Raw genomic sequence first — 20,802 nt, 5'->3', positions numbered from 1 at the left:
GCCTCATCTCATGTACGATGTCAAATAGGACGGCGCAGATCTCGCAAGTACGTAGGCATTATCGTGACCCGCCCCATGCCATGCTTGCGCAGAGCTTACGCAGAGCTTGCGCAGAGCTTGCCGGGTTGCACCTATTCTCCACGATACACGGATGTATCGCCATGTCCTGCTGACCAGAAAGGCTGACGACGTGGGTGAGTTGTGCAGGGAAGAGACCAAGAATGTGGGAGGACGACTTGTGAGCCAATCAAACTCTATAAGCCTTGCGGTCTCTCTGCTGACCGGATTTATTCACGGGGTTGTGTATACCGGATCGTCCTATTCGCTCCAAGATGCTCATCGGCGATAAACGCAATAGGCGAAACCTTGGGAGCGCCATGGTGGTAGATTAGTGTGTCCATTCCTAAGTAGGTACATAAGGTACATACCTACCTAGCAATCTGGTGCACTTGGGCAACCAGGCGCATCAGGTAAATAAATAGCATGTAGGTACACAATCGACTGGGAGAAGGTATTTCATTGATATAATTGGAAACTCGTATGACGGGGGCCCAGCTCCAGTCCCCCGTTGTTGACTGCATGCGATTGCATGTCGGTCATCGCGTACCGTAGTGCTTTTCGGTGAGTGCTTTTGCTTGGGTTGGCCAATGGGGAGGCAGAAAGCCGGCCCCCAAAAGTTGTTGTGAGTGGAATGGAATGGAAATACGACCACCTATTTGATCATCCATCTGCCAGTTCGTCATGTACAAGCAGCGTCGAGACGGCTGAGACAAGGCGGATGGTGGCACACTCTACGGACTAGGTACGACAGAGCGAAGGAGCTGAGCTGGGATTGGGTGGCACTGGCTGGTCAAGTGTTTGAATGTCGCGACAGTCAATATAGCAAGTGTAACGTGTGTAAGTGACTTGTAAGAATATACCAGGTATGCACTCGGCATGTCAATACCTACCTATCTACTGAACTGAACACCAAATACTGGCTGGCTGGCTTATGTCCGACAGGTGGTGGTGGTGATTGGCGATGATGTTTCGTTGCCTTCGTTCTCGGGCGGACTGACATGACATTGACAGACAGTGAGAGTAGCACAGGTCTCGGCCAACCTAAAAAGGGTTGAAGGGGGGGGCCCTTGGGTCCTTCGTCTCCCTCCCCCACTCGAGGCGTGCATCATAAGGTTTCCTTCTGCTCTCCCACTCCCAATCACACATATAGTAGTCCAATCTCCAGTAAAAGACTGGCGTCCCAAAAGGAGACGACCCACGAGCAGCCCCCCCTAAAGTAGCGGGAAAAGACCCCGCCAGGCTGCCAGAGCTCCCAACCTGGTTGCCCCGTCATACTACCACCACCCTGACTTACTGCCTGGCTCTACAGACCTACCGACCTACCGACCTACCGACCTACTGACCGGCTGTGCTACGACTACTGTACTACAGCTACTACTACTACTGCTACCACTACTGCTACTGCCACAGTTTCCGACGATAGCAGCAGCAGTCAGCAACCCAAGGCAAGCACCGATCTGTGTCTCTCTGTCTGTGTCGCTGTGTCGTCAACTTGCGTCGCAGCTGAGCAACGACCGCCAAAAAGAAGCCATCCCCAGGCTTCCATCGCACTCGCTACCTGGCTTTTTCTCTTACCTCACACTCACCAACCCCCAAACTACTTCTCTGACCTTCTTGGAACCAATCATGCACCTGTTGCCGGCCTTCAGCTAGCATTCGTGTCGTTCCTTTCCCGCCCCTGACCACGGCTGCTTCCTCCGTTTCGCCGTTTCGTTTCTTCGGCGGCATCCCTTTTTTGATACAGCCCGCCCGTCTCGACACTTTCGCGACCGAAACCAAACTCCCTCACCACTTATATACATAAACATTACACTAGATTTGATCCACCATCAATTCTTTTGCTTACCAGTTATATCGAGCCCTTCAGCGCCTATGATTCGTCTTACCCGTCTTCCAGAAGCTACCCTGCTAGACATACATCTCCATCGTTTTAAACCGACCTGACCAACACTCGCCTTAATCTCCTTTTCCTTCCGTTTCCTCGACCCAACACCTACACCACACGTTCCTTGCTTGCTCCGACCGAGCCCCAGCTCGCGCCATCATGGTCTCGGACGACACGTACGAGATATGCCTGCCGGTCCTGCAGGACCCTTCGCTGGAGGAAGAAGACAAGACGGACAAGCTCGAGGAGCTGCTCAAGAAAGAAACCTCCCTGACCGGGAACAGCCTAGAAAACGTCGTGCTTGACGTCCTATGGAGATACCGCGAAGGCGGAGGGACTGCCACCTCGCCCCCGCCCATTAGGCAGACTATACTCCGACGCCCGTCTCCCGCCTCCTGGAGGGGAGGCTCGTCCGCAACACCTGTCTCCGGCTCTCCGCGTCTGGGCGTGAGCCCTCTCGCCCCGCCGGGCTTTGTGCCCAGCACGCTCAGTAGAACAAAGTCGTCGACGGTATCTCCGTTCTCGTCTCCCCGACCGTCGCCGCGCCTAGCATTTGCCGCGCCCGTGATCCCGCATAGTCCGAACCTCAACGCGTACGAGTTCGCAAGTGACACCAGCCCCGCGCAGGAAATCTATGGTGACTTCCAGTCGGAGAATGTCGACTGGCTTGTCAGCGACGATGCCCTCAGTATCTCTTCTTCCGTAGGCACTCCGAGCGGCCTCAACGCAGCCGCGCCCGAGTATGTGTCTGCACAGCAGTCGGACATGACACCTTACGACATGCTGCGCTCTATATTGGGGCAGTCCAAGACAGATGACGAGATTGAGGAGGCTCTTGCTCTCCACGGCTATGATCTTAGTGCTACGGTTGCTGCCATCATGGACAGTCAAGGGTCCGACTCCACCAGTGCTACGCACCTCACTCCGGAAGCCAAGAGCATTCTCATTGGCAAGGCTATGACGCCCGACGGCGGAAGGCCCGTCACGCCCTCCAACCAACAGAAGTCGGGCATCATCTGCAAGTTCTACTTGTCTCAGGGCCAGTGCCTGCGCGCCGACTGCCGGTTCAGCCACGACCTGAGCAATCATTTGTGCAAGTAAGTGGGACCTCGATGTGCTTGAAGCTATTGCCACATGCTAACTAGAACAGGTACTGGGTCATGGGCAACTGCCTTGCAGGCGCAACATGCATATTCTCCCACGATCCGGCACATCTCATGAACAAGCTATCTGTGGATGAAAGCAGCACGCCGCCCCAGAAGAACCTCTCGGTGCAGGACTTGACTTCTTTCCCGGCGCTCCGTCCGACCACGCCAGAGCTCAACCCGTTCGCACCCAGCTTCAGCTTCTCGACAAACGGACTTACTCCGCCTCCAGGGCTTCGGCCGCAAAACCTTCATGCTAATGACCGTCCGCGATCGCGACCTAACAGTCGTCACCAGCCGCGGGAATCACTGGCTGCGCCCGCTATCGACGATAATGATGCGTTCCCCTCGTTGGGGTCGGCTTCCGCGAAGCCAAGCAAGAAGCACCATGGAAAGAGAGGTGGCCATGGCCATGGCCACAAGGAGAATCTCACACCCAGCTCCATGGCCGATATAGTCAAAATGTCGCCATCGCCTGCACCATCTGTGGGAAAGCCCGATGGAAAGAAGATTGGGCGCAATGGAAGTTCTACTAATATGAGGGGTGGTGAGAACAGCGCTGCAGCCCAAGCGATTCCTAGCCCCAAGCACATTCCTTGGTTGGAAACCGGAGAGAAAGCCAACAAGGCGTATCTCAAGGCTCGCCAGGAGGCCATCAGACACGGTGGCCTCCGCAACAAGTTCCTACAGAGGTAAGTCCCTCGTGAAACCATGTCTTATGAAGAAAGGCCCTTGCTGACCCTACTGATTCAGTGCTGCTCAAGCCTGGAACCGGAATGATGCCCGAGCTGCGAAGGCGCTCAGCCTCCGGGGTCAGAGTGAAAACGACCTTATGAGGAAAGCCCACCGTGACGCCGCGCGCGAGCTGTATGAAGAGCGCAATAAAGCCGGTACCGGCGGGAACGAGATCTACGTGGATCTTCATGGACTCCATCCTGAAGAGGCGGTCGAGTATCTAGAGCGCGTGCTCCTTGACAACAGCAAGGAAAGCCGCCCTGTTTACGCCATCACCGGTACAGGTCATCATAGCAAGAATGGCAAGGACAAGGTAGGCAAAGCGATTCGCAACTTCCTCAACGAATGGCGGTATGCGTACCGTGAGTTCTCGGTCCCTGGCGACCGTAACAACATGGGCGGGATTCTGGGCATCGACGCACGAAGCTGGGACAAGTCGCTGTCGCGCGACAGCGATGGCGGCAAGGAGAAGGACGAGGCAAAGGAGAAGACGGACATCCTCAGTCAAGGAAAGGAGATTGGGGACGGCACCGTCCGGCTTCTAGTTAGAGATCCCCCGAAAGGCCCCAGCAGCGGTGGTGGGAATAGAGTCAGGTGACAGATAGAGAAGACAAAATAAAGAAAGGAACCAATAACTAACCATGCGTGTTCTGCATGCACACCGGGCAGTTGCAAAATGATGCACTTCTGATGGGCCTGGCTAGGTAGACTCTGATTCCGAGTAAGGCTCCTGCTATAGTAGTATTCTCGCGATCAGCTACCTGCCTTATTAGATTGGCGAGCTGTACTATGCCGTGTTGGACTTACCTAATGGAAGGCTTTTGGAGGCCGATCCGGGATGTAGGGGGGTTGGGGGGAGGGGTCATAGCTCCCTTAGAGGCTTAGCCCCTGGGTTAGTTAGTTGACTTGGAGGCTGTCCTGTCACCGGGGCCGGAGCTGTCGAGGAGCTTTGGGTCCTTTTGGGGGGGTATTTTGGGGGTTGTCTTGGGGGGCTCCTTGCGGCTTTGAGGCGGCTTTGAGGGATTGAGGGATTGCGCAGACCCCAACTTCAACAAGAGTCCAAGACCCCTGCATGATGTAATCCACTCGGAGCTGCGTCTAGGCCCTCGTCCTCGTGTTAGACTGATCAGGTAGGTCGAGCATTGCTACCACTGTACCAGTCTGTGACATGGGCTGAACCAGATGAAACGAGTCAATGGTTAAATTTGGGCAAAGGGCTGTTTCCTTCGTCGCCCGTTTCTCGAACATGTTCCTATACAAGCAGCGGTTCTCCCCTTGTTGATCCTCAATAGTCGGGGCCTGGGCTGTACAATAGATTTCCATTTCCACCACCATTCTTTTTCCACCGTCCGTTCAGTCAGATTGTGGCTGAGCCTCCGTCCATCTTACTACGACATAAAGTACATAAAACGAACATACTTGTCTAGCATTGGACAGCAGCATACGTCGCTGTGCCTATTGGGGGAAAAAAAAACCCCAAACCCAAAAAAAGACGATTGCCCCGACCGAGAACATAGCTATTGAGATGGAGGGATAGTTTCGGCGCCGACAATTATCCAATCCCAGTCACTGTTTGGGGGGCATCGTTGATTCAGGAAGAAGGCCCTTTGGTTGCTCTAGTCAAGCCAACCCAGCACAAGCACCACTCTCACCTTCGTCCTCTGGGGACCGGAGAGAGTAGGTACCTAGCCAGGAAAAGGAGAGAAGAAGAAAAAGACTGTATATCCTTTAAGAATCAACACCTTTTTTACGCCAAGCATCCTTCCTCATCCTATCCCATCCTATCCTATCCTGTCCTGTCCTGTCCTGTCCTGTCCAAACAATGCCGGCCGACTACGCATCCACCGCGCAAGCGCTCTCGCTGCCCATCTCCCCGATCGGCACGCCCTCCCCCACGACCGGCCGCTCCGAATTCCTATCCTCCCCGAGGAGTCCCTCCTCCCAACAACAGCAACAACAACAACGACCGCCGCCCTGGGTGCGCCCGAATCGAGCAAACTCGAGCGCGACCCGTCTCTCGACCACGTCCTTTGTCCGTCGCACCAACAGCGGCGGCGGCCCCAATGGCGAGAACCACCGGCCCCTCGGCGCCCGGATCCTGCGGACGAGCACCAACGCCATGAACTGGGTCCTGCGGCTGTACGCGCGCCTGTCGTTCTGGCAGCAGCTGGCCGCCTCGGCGGCGGGCGTCGGCGTCCTGGTCCTCGGCGTCGTCTTCCTCGTCTTCTCGCACCGCATCTTCGCCTGGCTGACGCCCTTTGCGCAGGGCTGGCGGGACCTGCCCGGCGGCTGGCTCATCGTCTGGCTCATGACCTTCGGCTGCGCCTTCCCGCCCATGATCGGCTACAGCACCAGCATCACCATCGCGGGGCTCGTCTACGGCTTCCCGGGGGGCTGGCCCATCGTGGCGACGGCGACCGTGGCCGGCTCAACCACGGCCTTCTTCACGAGCCGCACCGTCTTCAGCAGCTACGTCGACCGCCTCGTCGGCAACGACACGCGCTTCGTCGCCCTCGGCCAGGTCCTGCGCCATGACGGCCTCTGGGTCCTCGCCGCCATCCGCTTCTGCCCCCTGCCCTACAGCCTCAGCAACGGCTTCCTGGCCACCATCCCCAGCATCAGCCCCCTGAGCTTCGCGCTGGCCACGGCCCTCGCCTCCCCGAAGCTGCTCATTCACGTCTTCATCGGCAGCCGCCTCGCTATGCTCGGCGGCGACGCCATGACGGCCGGCGACAAGGCCATCAACTACCTCAGCATGCTCCTCAGCATGGTCGTCGGCACCGCCATCGGCCTCGTCATCTACCGCCGCACCATGGCCCGCGCCAAGGAGCTCGCCCTTGAGGAGGCCGCCGAGACGGGCGGCGTCATCGACCCCGAGGGCGAGGTCCCCTACGGCGAGTACGGAGACGACGACGGGGACTTGGAGCAGGGCGTCCTCTCGTCCACCCTGGGCGGCGGCGGCCGGTCCTCGAGGCGGGGCGAGTCGGATGCGGCGGCGTTGATGGACGATGACGATATCTCTTTGTGGGAAACCGACGCCATGGAGCATGGGTACAGGGACGACGACAGCCCAACCGAAAATACCGATAAATAGACTGTACAGTGGGTTGGGTGTATGACGGTTATAGACAGGCAGGAAGGTCCATGGGATGGCGGCGTTTTGTCTGGCTAGGCGTTCAGGAGCACGACGAATTCAACAATCTAGGAAGGGGTTTTGGTTTGGGTTACCCTTGTGTGTCGCAATACATGTCATCGCTGATAAAAAGTCACATTGGACACGGAAAGATACCTAAGATTATCGTAGCGACGAGGCAACGGCAATGTTGTGTTTCAATTAAACTATCAAAAGCAGTGCATCATCAAACATTCTTTGGGGTATCTTGAGTCTCGCCAACCAGTGCAAATAAACTTAGAAATACAAGTAACCAACGCCATGCCGATGTTCGTGAGGCAGAAAACGCCATGCAACAAATCAAAAACCCAAAAGTTCCAACTCTGTTGCTGGCTCAAAAGCAAGAGAATCAATGTTCAGTAAGCACCACCAGGGTAGTAGTGTCGCGTAGGCTACTACTGCTGTTGCCCCTGAAAGTGTTGCATGAACTGTACAGCTTGTTCCATGGGATATCCAATAAAGACTGGTCCTGTAAAGATCATCTGTGGTGTGTTCGCCGGTGCAGGGCGTGTAAATTGCTTGGCATCTAGGGACGTGGGTTGACCAGGGGTCGTCATGGGAGGTGGAGGGAGCATGGGTCTGCGTAGCAGGACTAAAGGGCAGGTTGCTTGGAGGGCCGTCGAGTCTGTCTGGGCATTTGTCTTCCGGGGTACGCATAGGCGGCGGGGTCAAGCCATTCATCTTCATCTTGGTATGATCGAAAGGACATTTACCAGTTTTCTTACCTGGCGTCTCAGGATTTGGCACAGGCGAGGGCATGTGGACTGGCGCAGGTGGCGGCGATTCTGGACGCTCAGGGCCGTCGCCTCGCTGCGACAGTGTGTCGTAAATCGGCACAGATATACCCCACGGGCGGCTAGGAGACTCGCCGACGCGGACCTCCTTGAGTGGACGATCAAAGTGGCTTTGGCGATCCTCCTCGGCTGACGAGTGGTCCTCCAACGCGGTACGGTCAGGGTCATCAGTAATGGCACTGACAGTCTCCGCCCACGTCTGTACTCGGTCGTCCGAGGTTCTTTCAACATCACTTTGGGGTCTCGTATCCTGCTCCGGTAACATGGGTTGATGGATGCGGCTGAGTCCTTCGACCATATGAACCAGACTGCCGTACTTGGCATCCAATTTTCGGATGTGCTCCTCGTTCTTTTGATATCTGCGCACGCACACCTCATGACTACGTGGAAGCTCATGCTTATGCGTCTCTAGATAATGAGCAATCTCCTCGGGCGAGTGTTGATCCATGTATCGTATGGGACACTTGGAGGCGCCGCCCTGGGCTGAGGGAGCGTGCTGCGAGCCGGTCTCCTCATACATGGCGGCGCAAATGGGGTCAGATGACTGGTGAGGTGTGGAGTCTACGTTGGCTTGCTGGCTGCCATCTTGGGCATCATGTTGCACGTCAGCCTCTTCCGAGATTGGTCTCGAGAAGGGGCAGTCCAGTGTGCCCTTCTTCTTGCCCTCGACGGTGAAGTCTTGTTCCAGAATTGTGGACATGGACGTCATAGTGGTGGGGGGCAGAGAGTCGTCTCTGCTCGAGTGACTGCTCCGGCTCAGTTCGGTGAGTGAAGAAGCCACACGCCTGCCCTCCCTGATGAGCAATGCGATCTGGTGCTTCGAGTCGGACGGCTTGCGCTTGGGGAGAGGCACAGGGTTTGTGTTGGCTAGTGCAGAGTTTTCCAGTTCAGGAGGCAGCTGCAGCTTCACCAGCGTCTCTGAGATTTCTGTCGAAGCCGGCGCATATCTGTCGGCAAGCCGTTGGTACTGTAGTTTGGTGGTCGGGTTAGCTGGGCAGCTCCAAACACGGGTTTGTAGGCAAAAAGATGCGGGAGTAGAAGGGTTGAGTCAGACAGTGGTAAATGGTTGTCAATCTTGGCTGCAACGAGCAGCTCTTGATCTAGAGCTAATGTGTATCATCATACAGATTGGGAGGCGCGAGGAAGAGAGGAGGAGGCGAAGGAAGGGTGTTTAGGGTGCTTACCTGTTCATGGGCGTAACGGAGCTTGTGCTCCAAGATGGTCTGACGGTCAGTTAGGTTCTGGACTTCATTTGCCAAAGCGCTGAAGGAATCAATCAAGGTCTGCGTGAGGCCCTGTTGATTCATTTCCTGCAGCATTTGAGTCTGCTTGTCCGATTATGTATATAGCTGGGGGACGAAGCAGAGATTTCTTTGTTCTTGTTCTTGTTTTGATGAAGATGGAATTGATGAACGGAAGCGGAAGCTGGAGGAGAAGAAATAGTGCTGAAGGTTTCCCGGTTCTGCAGAAATGCAGCTTATGCAGCCTTTTGGTCGGGGACGGTACTCATTGGCCGGGCAGCGCCGGAGTTTGGAGCCTTCAGGTAGGTACACACTAACAGGTAAATGAATAAACCCTCGCGAGACCCATGCAACTGTAATTGGCATGGAATGGGGATATATCATCACTCCATAATATCATTCATTCAATAAGTTGTAGACGGACGTTTGGCTCAGCATACATCCATTGTCTCAGCCAGCATCCGGCAGGCGGTAGGTAGTCACCAGTCAGAACGCGTTTGTAAGCATTTAGGTTAGCATCCGCCCTGTGCCGCTCCAGCTCGAGTTGTCTTCCCTTTTGGTGTACTTAGCAGCACCTATTGCGCCTAATTGAACATTATCCCGTCCCCATTTGAAGGCCTACTCGAGGTTAATGCTGCGCAATGTTGCTTGATTTGGTTGACACACTTGAGGAGTACATATTTATCTGCACTCTAGGTATAATCCCAGCAAGATGGGAGGCGTGGGATTCCAGGCTGGTTCCATGGGTCGTATCACCATTCGCTGCGGTGTATTGGAACGAGGGGTTTGCATGCAGTAGACAGGGCACATGTTCAGACAACCTTATACGGACATCCAACGTCAGTCTTCGCCTCAACCAATATATTCATACCCAGTAGGTGCTTAGGTACCTATAGCACACAGACAATCACATCAACCAGTAAACGTTGCTGTGCTTTCTTTCTGCAGTCGTCACTTCTTGTCTCCGCATTTGTTCCGGCTTCGCTGGGCTGCTCATCATGGATTACGTCGCCAAGCTTGTCTCCAAGAGCCAGCCGTTCCTAGTTCCCGGTATGTTACAAGTCGACTTGAACCTTGTACGCAACGTAGTCAACGTAGAAGTTCAGCTAATGTGAGGCAAAACCCAGGCAAGATCCTGGTGACCGAGCTATGGTTCGAGGTACCTCTGGACTACTCCAACCCCGGTTCCCGGAAGCTCAAGCTGTTCGCCCGCTCGGCCGCCAGATACGAGAGGCCGATAGTAGAGCCCGCCGCCGACGACAAATCCCGCCAGAAGCCGTACCTCGTCTATCTCCAAGGAGGCCCTGGCTATGGCAACCCTACGCCTCAGGATAGTCCCTTGTCGAGTTACATGCTCGACAGAGGCTACGAGCTCCTCCTGCTCGACTATCGTGGCGTTGGCCTCAGCTCCACCGTCTCCGCCGAGACGCTGCCTCTGATCGGGGGACCTCAGGAACAAGCCGACTATCTGAAGCAATTCCGGGCCGACAATATCGTCAGAGATTGTGAGGCCATCCGCAAGTATCTGACCAAGGACTACCCGGCGGAGAAGAAGAAATGGTCAATCTTCGGCCAGTCCTTCGGCGGCATGACCAGCCTGACGTATCTATCTTTTCGCCCAGAGGGGCTGCGCGAATCCTTCATCACGGGTGGACTGGCCGCCTTGGACAAGGGCCCGGAGGAAGTCTACCCTTTAACTTACAAGAAGGTCATCGAACGCAACCAAGCTTACTACAAGAAATTCCCGGGTGACGTTGCGGCTGTCAAGGAAGTCGCCAACAAGATTCTCGAGCTGGGGGCAACGAGGGAGTTCCTCTCCCCGGGCGGGGGGCCACCTGACAGTACCGCAACTTATGACCATTGGCCTCAACTTTGGCGCTCATGGGGGTATTGACCAGGTCCACGATACCATTCTGAAGATGAAAGCAGACCTGGATCAGTTTGGCATCTTCACTCGGGCGACACTGAACTCCTTTGAGCAGGACCAGGGTTGGGACAACGCTCCCATCTACGCCATGCTGCACGAGCCCTGCTGGATATACGGCCCCGGCATAGCGGCGAATTGGGCGGCTGAGCGGGTGGGCAAGACTCTGAGCCGTTACCAGTGGCTCAACAAGGACTGGGCTGGGCCACAGTCGCTGAAAGAAGACGAGCCCATGTACTTCTCCGGGGAAATGGTCTACTCGTTCTACTTTGATGTCTGCGGCGGCCTGAAACCGCTCAAGGAGACTGCACAGATTCTCGCAGAATTCGACAAGTGGCCGCCTCTTTACGACATCGATCAGCTGCAAAAGAACGAGGTGCCAGTCTACGCAGCATGCTACGAGGACATGTACGTCGATCCCGGCACGGCTAGGGTCACCGCCTCCAAGATCAAGGGTATCAAGGTTTTCGAGACAAACGTCCTTTACCACAGCGCTCTCAGAGGCCGGTCGGAAGATGTATTCCGTGAGCTGTTGAGGTTGCGTGATGATACCATCGACTAGTTGCACGGATACCCCATAGGAAGCGCTGGAATTGTGGTGTGCTAGAAGATGGCTACGCATGTCAACCGAGTCGACCAACTCGAAAGAAACACTAGTTTGGGCGTGGTACATGTATTTGGTGTTGATTCAGTGTCGATTCGACACGTTTAAGCTGTCGGGTGCATGGACTGTACACTAGGTCACCTGTCCCTATTATCCGACTTCATATCTTACAGACATTCGCCAGCCGGTAGCTACAACTGTTGATTTACCTCTTTCCCAATACGTGTTGAAAAGTGCCACTTGTTAGTAGATGCCTCGCGTGTATGCACTGAGGTGAGCTGGTTACCGTGTCCTCCCCTCAACGATACATGTCCTTCTCTGGTCCTCCCATCCACGCATTCCCCCATCCCAAGGCCAACCAGACAGTCGACATGCCGGAGCGACGTTGCTCCCCTCCTCCTCCCCTTCGTCCCCCGAAGTTGGTGATGGTAACCGTCCGCCGTTCGGACGCACCCTCTCCAGATCAAGGCGAACTTGAGCTGCCGGGGGATTCACTGGACGACTTTGCACGCTTCGTGGCCTACGCCCACCGAACCCTTTATGGATATCTGCAAGGCCTCGCCGTTTACTTGACTTGGCCGTGTGAGAGAGCCGGTCTTCCGACAATCAGGGTGCGCTCGTGGATGTGGGTTCGTCTCTGCAGGAACCGGGTATATATAAATAACATGGTCATGGGATTCTGCCGTACCCTTTGGATTCTCTACCTCTGGATTTTACGTGTCATTCGAAACGCGTGGTCGAGACGGCACCGACGACCAACCTGATCTGACTTGACGTCTGAAATAAAGGAATAAGAATAAATATTCAGCTATGGGGGAGCTGAAGACATATTGCGAGAAGGCATTATATGGGTACATGAGGTGCCATGCGCAACCAAAAGTTACATCTTGGAATTTGGCGAGTCTCGCCGTTGAGAAGCCCCGAGCATCAACCACATATTCTAGACCAGACTTCAAGGGTGGTACGTCGGGGACGTCTTCAGGGGTCAGCTTCATAGCGTTAGGGTCTCCGGTCATGAAGAAGGAATTCATCGCCCCTTATTATCGGGATGTCAGTCAGGATTGTATCATAGAATACCCATCAGACGCCTTTGGTGGCCAGACATCAGTTATTACTTACCGGCATAGCCCTCATAATGTATACAATCTGTTTGCTGGGTCGGGTTGACCGAATTCCACTATGAAGTCACTGAAGTTTAGTTTATGTGTTCGTCCAATGTGCAAACCCCCCCTTGCGCGCGCACTTACCCAGTACACGTCGGAGGCATGCTTGGCCGGTGCGATAGTGTATTCGCCTAGCCATGCACCCTTTGACGCCGGACAGGCAAGCACCGAGTCGCGATACACTATTCCGGCCCTGGTATACGTGTCATTGTAGCCGCCGCCGCCGCCGGGCGAAGCGCCCGTACTCCCGCTTTCGGGGTACAGCTCCTCGAGCCTTTGGCGATCAGCGGTGGAAAACCCGGGCAGGTAGCCCGCAACCCACTCGCGAAACGAGGCAATAGACGCGTTGAACGGAGAGTCTCCCGTTCCCTCCGCGCTTCCGAGTCCGGGCGGGATGAAGCTTTCGCCCTCATGCGTGTTGTACATGGCGAAAGCGAACGGCAAGGTGCTGTTCGTCCGACGCGGCGAACCGGTGGCGGCAGCAGTCTCGGTGCCGACGGCAATCTCGGATAGGGTCTCCGGTAGGAATATCCCATCGATCACGGGGACCCACGAGTAGTACGACGTCGAGTACTTGTTACTCTGGGCGACCTGCAAACTCGCCTCACGGAGCGTCTGCATATCGACCTGCTTCAGGCACCGCAGACTGTCGACGGTGGCTGCGCCACCGCACCCTGTCAGGTTGGCGAGCCGGTCGTAGCGCCACTGCGCCTCGGGCGCCTCGTTGCGGTACGTCTTGGGCCAGAACGGGCTCGACGCCAGGGCCTGCCGGAAGAGCGGGTTGGTAGGAGAAAGAGGGGCTGGGCCAGGGCCCGAGCCTCGCAAACGACGTCGTTGTCGCGCGGCAATGGTCTGCGCCACCACGCTGCCGCCTCCGGCCGACTGGCCCCAGATGGTGACGTGCGTCGGGTCGCCGCCGAAGTGGCGGATGTGCCTCTGCGTCCAGCGGAGCGCCGCTTCCTGGTCCAGCAGGCCGGCGTTCGGGTCCGAATGGAGATCTGCGGCCACCTGGCGTCCGGGCAAGAACCCGAAGGCGTTGACGCGGTAGTTGGGATACACGAAGAGCATGCCATCGTCTTCACGTTCCTTAGCGTGGGTCTGGCCACTGCGGTGACCGGAGGAAGACGAGACGTTGAGAATCGGGTACGCAGGGGGCGGGATCGTGAACGAGGCCGAGCCCTGGACAAAGCCACCACCGTAGAAGGTCACAACAACGGGGCGTAGGGGCTGGCCCTCTGTCCAGGGTCGGCTATATAGCCCAAGGTATAGGCAGTCTTCGGAGCCATTGACCTACACACGCATTTACATCAGTTTCACAGGTCAGCAAAATGGATTCGGCGAGTCGAGCTGCTCAATATAACACAAAATAAAACTGACCGTTCTCTGGGGGCACATGTCAAATGGCTGGCTGGAGTTATACACTTGCTCGCCGACAGGCTGCGGCGGTTGCGGCGCGCGAAACCTGGCGACGCCGAAGATTCAGTCACCCGCTACACATATGTAGGCCCTAGTCCCGCAAAGGGACCGTTCTTAGTAGGCATACCTGTTCTCTCCCACGGGCGGCGCCGCATAAGGGATCTTCTGCCAGTACGAGATGTTATACTCGGCGTTGTATACGCCTTGAAAGGTGCCATAGTCAAGGTACGCAACCAAGCTCTGGACCAGAACGAGGCGGGCCAGAGACAGCGCCACAACCAGTCGATATGCCATCATCGGGTATGTCCTTATCTTCGACTCCCTTCAAATAGGGCTTTGTCGTAAGCGATGACAATCCCTCTACCTATATATCGGGCATCACTGCTAGACTGCATCACCCCAATACCCCGCGCATCCCCATCCCGGGGTATTCCTCCACCAGCAGTCTGGGCTGCCGTTTTCGGCAGGCCAGGCCCGCCATTCCTGGCAAGCCGGAAAGATCCCCGACAGGTGCGTCTTGGGTAGCATCGTCGTGTAGGTCTGGCGCTCCTAGCACGAGCCCATGGGCAAATCGACGATAACAGATGTGCATGTACACTCAAGCAAACCGGGCCTGCGTTGATGGCCGACATCTTTATGATCCTCGATACCGCAAAACACTGACAGAATGATGCGTTGCTTCTATTGCTCTTGAGACAGGACTTCTCTCTTACCTAATAGATCTTCATGTCGGGTCCTCTTATACCTTGCTCCAATTCTTGATCACAGGGTCGACTCTATCAACATCAACCCCTAAGTTCTAGTACACGACAACTTCAAAGTGCCTTTATCCAGTCATTCACCGACGCATCGAAGCACCGGTCTAGCATCAGCTCGCACCGGTCGTTACTGCGCCAACCTCGCTAGCGGTGCCAATTCCATACTGGCCTCCCAGGATGGTGTCGACCCCTACTCCTCGTCGATTTCTTGTTGCATCTCGATTTCTATGATGAATCAGTTCGTGACATGTTCTGTACGGAAGCCGTAGACACTTACGCCATAGTCGATTCGCAGAATCCGAGATCACATTCGCCTTGGCCAACAGTTTCTCTTCGTACTTCTGTTCGTCCTTCTCTTTCAGGCGTAGCTTTGTCGGTTGCGCCTGGTGGCTTGTCAGCATACAGCATCATATACTCTGAAGTGACGATCCCTACCTGCATCAGAACCGGCACAAGTTCTTTGGGGTCAGCGTTGGCAATAGCCGCAACGGATTTGTAACCGTTCTCGTAGAAGACTCGAGCGGTCCGACTTTTGACAAAGGTGATTTGTGCGAGCGCCAGCAAGTCGGCCTTAGCTCCAGCCTTAAGCCTGTCGGCCACATGGTCCAGTACTGCCGCCATGACACTATTCCCATGTTAGTTAGCCAAGGGACTGCTGAATGAACAGCCGCCGACGAGCTGGGAAGGAAAGATGTGGCATACCCCCAACCCATGAGTTGGCAAAACTTGATCATTCCTGCCGCAAAGCCCTGGCACGTTTGGGCTAGAGTCTGGACTGTACCCCTGGGCACGTCAAACTTCCGTGCTACGATATGTATGGGCACTTCGTTGCACAGGTCTCGAAGCTGAAGAGCCAGGTAGAACCTGCTGTACACCCGCGCTAGTTCCTTCTCTTCGGGCGTAGATACCTTCATTTTCCCTCCTTGGGCCCTGTGGAAACGTCAGCCAAGGGAGACGCGTCAACCATGCATACCACTAACATGCGATTGATCATTGTGGGCTTCAGGCCGAGGAACGTAAGGACTCGTAGACCACTTTCGTCCAGCCTTTCCAACTCGTCTCTGAAAACCTTCCAATTAATAGTGATGGAAAAGTCCTGCACTGGTGTGAAGGTATAAAGAATGTGCATTTCGCCATCCATTACAAAAGCCCGCAGAGCCCTTTGCAACTCACGATGGACAAAGGCACCGTCTTCTGGCTCCAGAGAAGAAGCCACGACAGCCTTGCCTAGTTGGGTGGCTTGATGGTTTCCCGAGTCGTCAAATTCAATAAAGCCCATCTCGCTAAGGTCCTTGAGACCTGATTCGACATGGCTTTGTACGGTGCTTGAGCTCTCTGTTTGGTTTAGCAAGGTCCTGCGCACGAAGTCCTCGAGCGAATCTCTCCCCGTCGCGAGGCGTATTGCAACTGATTCCAGGAGTGCGCTGAGCAAGCATCAGTAATCCCGCAACATGGAGTCCATCGGCCAGCACTTACCGTTGAATTCGGTGCTTGTCCGTCATGAGCCCACTGGAGACCTGAGGCAATTCGGCATGCATCAACCCGATAACCTCCTCGAGGTCGGCTTTGCGACAACAAAGATAAGTTTCGCCAATCTCGTCCTTACCCTTCCGTCCCGCTCTCCCACGCATTTGCCGCAACATAGAGGGGCCAACAAGATCGCGGCCCATGCGTGCATTGTGTAAGATTACTCGCCTAGCCTGAAGCACCAATTAGTCACGAGGTTGCGGTTTCAGGAAACGGCATCGAGCGTACAGGCAAATTTATACCGGCGGCTAAGCTACAGGTAGCAACTATAACCTTTAATACGCCACCGTCGTAGGCATTCGCAATAAGGTCACGCTCTTCAATCGTTAGGCCCGCCTGTATCCCTGTTAGACTACGATGGAGACAGCGCGGTTCCATACTTACATCTGCAATCATGTCAGCTCCATGCTCGCTCACAATACGTCAAATACATACGATGAAAAGCAACGCCGAAAGGTATGGTGTCGGCAAGACTAGGATCTAGCCCTGTGGGTAAACTTCGAAGCTCTCCTAGGAGATCCGACCTCTGCTCCGAGATCGATTGGTCGATCTCGTACACATCTGGCAGGACGCGGGCAATCAAGCGGGCGTCTGACTCGCAGCCTGGCCGACTGCTACAGAAAATGAGTACGCCATACCCAGAACGCACCGTCTCGTTGGCAAGAGCGACGACGGCATTGAGGACAGGGTCTTTGAATTCTTTGTGGTCAGAGGGACGAATCAGCCTCAGGTGTGCTGACGTGGACTGAGAAGGCAAGACATTGGGAGCAAGCTGGCCAACTGCTTTCAGCAAAGAACCCGTGGCTGATGCAGCATAGATCTTTGATTCGTAAACCAAGTGTTCCTCAATGGGAACCGGCCGGTAAAATGTTTGGTAAGTATGGGCATCGAGCCATTTGGCCAATATGTCGATGTTCTGGGAACATTAGCAGCCCGCAGGCATATCCTAGGACACGCCTCTACTTACAGACAGTGTTGCGCTCATGCCAATAATCTGGACATTTTGCTCGAGACTCAGAAGCTTGGTGGCCATGAGCTCCAGAAGATAGCCACGATGGTCATCGTCAATCATATGCAGCTCGTCGAGCACAACTGCTCGAAGTTTGACAATGGAATAATCATCTATGGCGGTATTTATCAGGGCATTCGCCTTTTCGAAAGTACAGACCCCGATATCGAAATCTGCCCAAGTTGCTCTCACCTTGCCGCCACCGAAGAAGCCCACAACGCGAATGGTCCCTTCGTCTGCCCGCTTGCGCCACAGCCCGGGTTCCTTCTCGGAAGCTCCTTCGGGCTCCTTACGCCGAATTCCCTGTACTGCGTTTCGAAGCCATCGGACCTTTTCCTGAACCAGGGCAACGTACGGAAGGATCAGGAGCGCCTTCGAGTCCGAGTCTGCAAGAACCCTCTTGAGCATGAGCACGTCAGCGACGAGCGATTTGCCGCCACCCGTTGGGGCCGTGTAAACAAGATTTTTCTCTCCCGTCAAGATCCCAGGTCCCATGAGACATTGTTTTTGCCAGGGATATATGTCCTTGATGCCAAGAGAAGCAAAGTTCGTGATCAGACTCTCTGGAAGGGCATATCTGGGATGCGACAGGTGAAGCGCCCTGTCTACATACGACGTAGGCGTTGACGATATCGCTTTCCTCTGAGAATACTCGGATATCTCTTGGCCGGCCCCGGGGTCTGTGGCATCTATGGCACTTGCACGCAACCTGGGTGTTGCTGCGCTGACCGAGGATGTTCTCTGAAATCCAGTCCGGTCCACCAGCGCTTGGGGGTTGCTGCCATGCACGTCGGCGGTAGAGAAAGATCTCTTGGTTCCAGTGACTGCAGTGGTGTGATATGTATTGTGTTGCTGAGCTACATTTTGCACAGTGGTGTGGTGGAATACACCCTGTCGTGAAGCCATAATGTACCTTCTAACATGGGGCAAGACCGGAAAGTGATTGGAGGGACGGGCCGGGCATGTTTGTCTAGGATCGTCAGGGCCCAACGCGTGACTCGCCCGCAGCATGGAATCCGGTCAACGGAAAGCAACGAAACCAAAAACTTATAGACTGCCCAAAGACCCGCCGAGACCAAAGCGAAGCTATTCAAATTTCTGCCCACAGCCGACAACAGTAAACGACAGCCTGACGCGACGCGAGGTGCAGAGGAGGGGAAATCCAGCCTCTACCCACTGCACGAAGTCACGTGGTCTGCACCCTCGGGTCATTTAAGTGGTTGCATTGTATTGGCTGGCTCGTGCGTTTCCCCCTGGTTCCCGATCCAACGTCAGGTCCGAAGTTCGTCAATTTCTCAACTCACTAAATGGAGAAGGTTGGAGCCTGACGCTGGGAATATCCGGAACGCCAGCCTGGTTGAGATATCCGACAAGACAAGCCCTCTCTGTCCTTCCCACATCACCGATATGTGGGGAGGTACTCGTTCTACAACGCTGGCCTGGCCTTGCCTGACCGAAGTGTTCCTTCGACATTTGAACCCAACCAACATTCACCCACATGTACATATCACATATGCTCGTGTTGCTGCTATGCTTCACTCGAGACAAGGAGTTTCTTGACCACTCGACCAAAAAACAAAAATGGCATGGGGCAAGTAGGTATGCTTATTTCAGGTGACGTCTACAGGATGGTCTATGTTCCTCTTGACTTGATCGGGTTGCTGCGGCCCCTCCAGCATACAAGACATTCGTAAGTCATCCGCTGCAAGATTTGCTTTCGGCACCTGGGCCGGAATCGCTAGTCTTACAGGCCCTCAAAGCATCAACATGCTTATTATGGTCCGTATGGAGAACCTTGATTTCCCAGGCGACTACGACCTTCGGATATAAAGCATCGTACGTGCAGTGTAGTATATCGCGATTTGTTTACCGTGCTGCTCTTCCTGTCAAGATCCTTTTTGAGGGGCGAGCATGGCCGTCTGCGGAACCTCTCCTTTCAGTTTCGCCTTCGCTTCTTGTGCTGGTCAAACACGATCACGGTGCTCGATAACCAGCGACAAGAAGACGGGGCCAATGACTCGGGGTAGATGTGTGAGCGTAGCGGGCCTCACCATATATCCCTGGGCAACACCATGTACACTATGACCACCGGCACAGACAGCGAAGAAGCCTGAAGGAGCCGCCACGCCCCCTAACATTCGCTGACTTCATTTTTTGGACCTGAATGCCGGGTTGTTGTCTGAGATTGTGTGCCTAATAATGCCGGCCTACGAGATCGCACTTGATCTGGACGTGTGAAGGATGCGTTGTTTAAACCATTTCGTGGTTAGTGGCACGTCTGCACGCAATCCCTGTCTGACAGACCCACACTAAGAGAAAACCGCCTCGCTTCTAAGCCCAGTGGGTGCATGCTGCAGATGCACGTATAGTATGTGTGGTGGTAGTGGTAGCAGGCAAGGTAGCTTTGACCGTGATGAGATTTCGGGGCGACTTTGATTGAATTGTTACCCTCTTACCGACCGGAGAGCTGTGTACCTACTGCACCCAGATCGTATAGGGGGCTATTGACGCGCGAGCGATAACCGTCGCGAGACGTGTATGCCATTGTACATGTCGCCGCTGGATCGTGAGGTCGCGCACAAACGTTTGGCACTAGTGTCTGGGTGGGCAGCGCGGAGGCATAGGAAGGGGAGAGGAGAGGTAGGGTAAGGAGATATCTGGATGATGTATCGACGCAAAAGGCTTCCGACCTTGCTGAGTTGAGTTCGATCGGCAGCCCTACTCCAGAGGTACGCGGAAGCGATCAGTTACACATGTATCTTCAATTGGATAGCCATCGTCATCAGATGTGCTTGTCCATCATTCATCGCCATCACTAGGAGGTAGTGATAGACGGGCTAATAACCAGTGCAGCTGAGAAAACGCTATGGCCGATTCCAAATGTCAGGTACCTATCCTTGCTGCTGCTGGACGGTGTGCCCTCGCTCCCTATCCGGTCTTCCTACTCTTTATTGCCGTGTGCACGTTTTAGAACCGCATGCAATATCATCAATGGCCACCGGTCAAACGCTCTCTTTGCCCGCACCGCAATCGTCAAGTGACCCCTGTCTGTCAAGCTGTGTGTGTGACCTTCCATAGAGGGTGGGGGCGTTTCGGTTTCATCAGGATTCGAAAGAAGACTTGGCTGGCTGGGGGGCGCCGGCAAGCCAGACTTCAACAGTGAATTGGGTTAAACATTCTACTGTCTGCGTAGATCCCACTCGGCAAGCAAGCAATCGTCAGTTCACCAGGTATTGTCCTTGCACTATTCCGGCAACTAAATGCAGCGGCCTATTATATACTTGCTTACCTACATCGTACGGTACCAACGAAGCGAATAACTCAATGGGTAACGCGGGTTACTCACATTTACCAAGAGAGGGCGCATGC

At 54.8% G+C, this 20,802-nt stretch overlaps 6 protein-coding genes across 6 annotated transcripts; 3 read left to right on the top strand and 3 right to left on the bottom strand.

The window, feature by feature from the left end:
• Nucleotides 1-2,104: 2,104 nt before the first annotated feature.
• On the top strand, nt 2,105-4,423 carry PG986_007664 (uncharacterized protein; the record flags this gene model as incomplete). Its single annotated transcript, XM_066843886.1, has 3 exons — nt 2,105-3,042; nt 3,096-3,782; nt 3,844-4,423. The coding sequence occupies 3 exons, from the start codon at nt 2,105-2,107 to the stop codon at nt 4,421-4,423; spliced, it is 2,205 nt and encodes a 734-aa protein (XP_066699998.1).
• Nucleotides 4,424-5,647: 1,224 nt separating this feature from the next.
• PG986_007663 (uncharacterized protein) lies at nt 5,648-6,919 on the top strand (the record flags this gene model as incomplete). The annotated part of the gene is made up of 1 exon (XM_066843885.1): nt 5,648-6,919. The coding sequence occupies one exon, from the start codon at nt 5,648-5,650 to the stop codon at nt 6,917-6,919; it is 1,272 nt and encodes a 423-aa protein (XP_066699997.1).
• A 378-nt stretch (nt 6,920-7,297) lies between these two features.
• Nucleotides 7,298-9,098, bottom strand: PG986_007662 (uncharacterized protein; the record flags this gene model as incomplete). Its single annotated transcript, XM_066843884.1, has 2 exons — nt 7,298-8,758; nt 8,976-9,098. The coding sequence occupies 2 exons, from the start codon at nt 9,096-9,098 to the stop codon at nt 7,298-7,300; spliced, it is 1,584 nt and encodes a 527-aa protein (XP_066699996.1).
• A 932-nt stretch (nt 9,099-10,030) lies between these two features.
• Nucleotides 10,031-11,518, top strand: PG986_007661 (Proline iminopeptidase; the record flags this gene model as incomplete). Its single annotated transcript, XM_066843883.1, has 3 exons — nt 10,031-10,082; nt 10,139-10,873; nt 10,962-11,518. The coding sequence occupies 3 exons, from the start codon at nt 10,031-10,033 to the stop codon at nt 11,516-11,518; spliced, it is 1,344 nt and encodes a 447-aa protein (XP_066699995.1).
• Nucleotides 11,519-12,440: 922 nt separating this feature from the next.
• On the bottom strand, nt 12,441-14,433 carry PG986_007660 (carboxylesterase; the record flags this gene model as incomplete). Its single annotated transcript, XM_066843882.1, has 6 exons — nt 12,441-12,446; nt 12,526-12,596; nt 12,680-12,737; nt 12,808-14,013; nt 14,101-14,185; nt 14,267-14,433. 6 exons carry the CDS (start codon nt 14,431-14,433, stop codon nt 12,441-12,443), a joined length of 1,593 nt encoding a protein of 530 aa, XP_066699994.1.
• A 654-nt stretch (nt 14,434-15,087) lies between these two features.
• Nucleotides 15,088-18,339, bottom strand: PG986_007659 (DEAD/DEAH box helicase; the record flags this gene model as incomplete). The annotated part of the gene is made up of 9 exons (XM_066843881.1): nt 15,088-15,122; nt 15,175-15,280; nt 15,333-15,522; nt 15,600-15,827; nt 15,878-16,321; nt 16,374-16,597; nt 16,653-16,810; nt 16,860-17,340; nt 17,392-18,339. 9 exons carry the CDS (start codon nt 18,337-18,339, stop codon nt 15,088-15,090), a joined length of 2,814 nt encoding a protein of 937 aa, XP_066699993.1.
• Nucleotides 18,340-20,802: the final 2,463 nt, after the last annotated feature.

This window comes from Apiospora aurea (assembly GCF_038362705.1).
Source record: "Apiospora aurea strain CBS 24483 chromosome Unknown utg000005l_segment0_segment0, whole genome shotgun sequence".
In the NCBI taxonomy this organism is placed as follows: Eukaryota; Fungi; Ascomycota; class Sordariomycetes; order Amphisphaeriales; family Apiosporaceae; genus Apiospora; species Apiospora aurea.
This window is presented reverse-complemented; position numbering and strand designations above follow the sequence as displayed.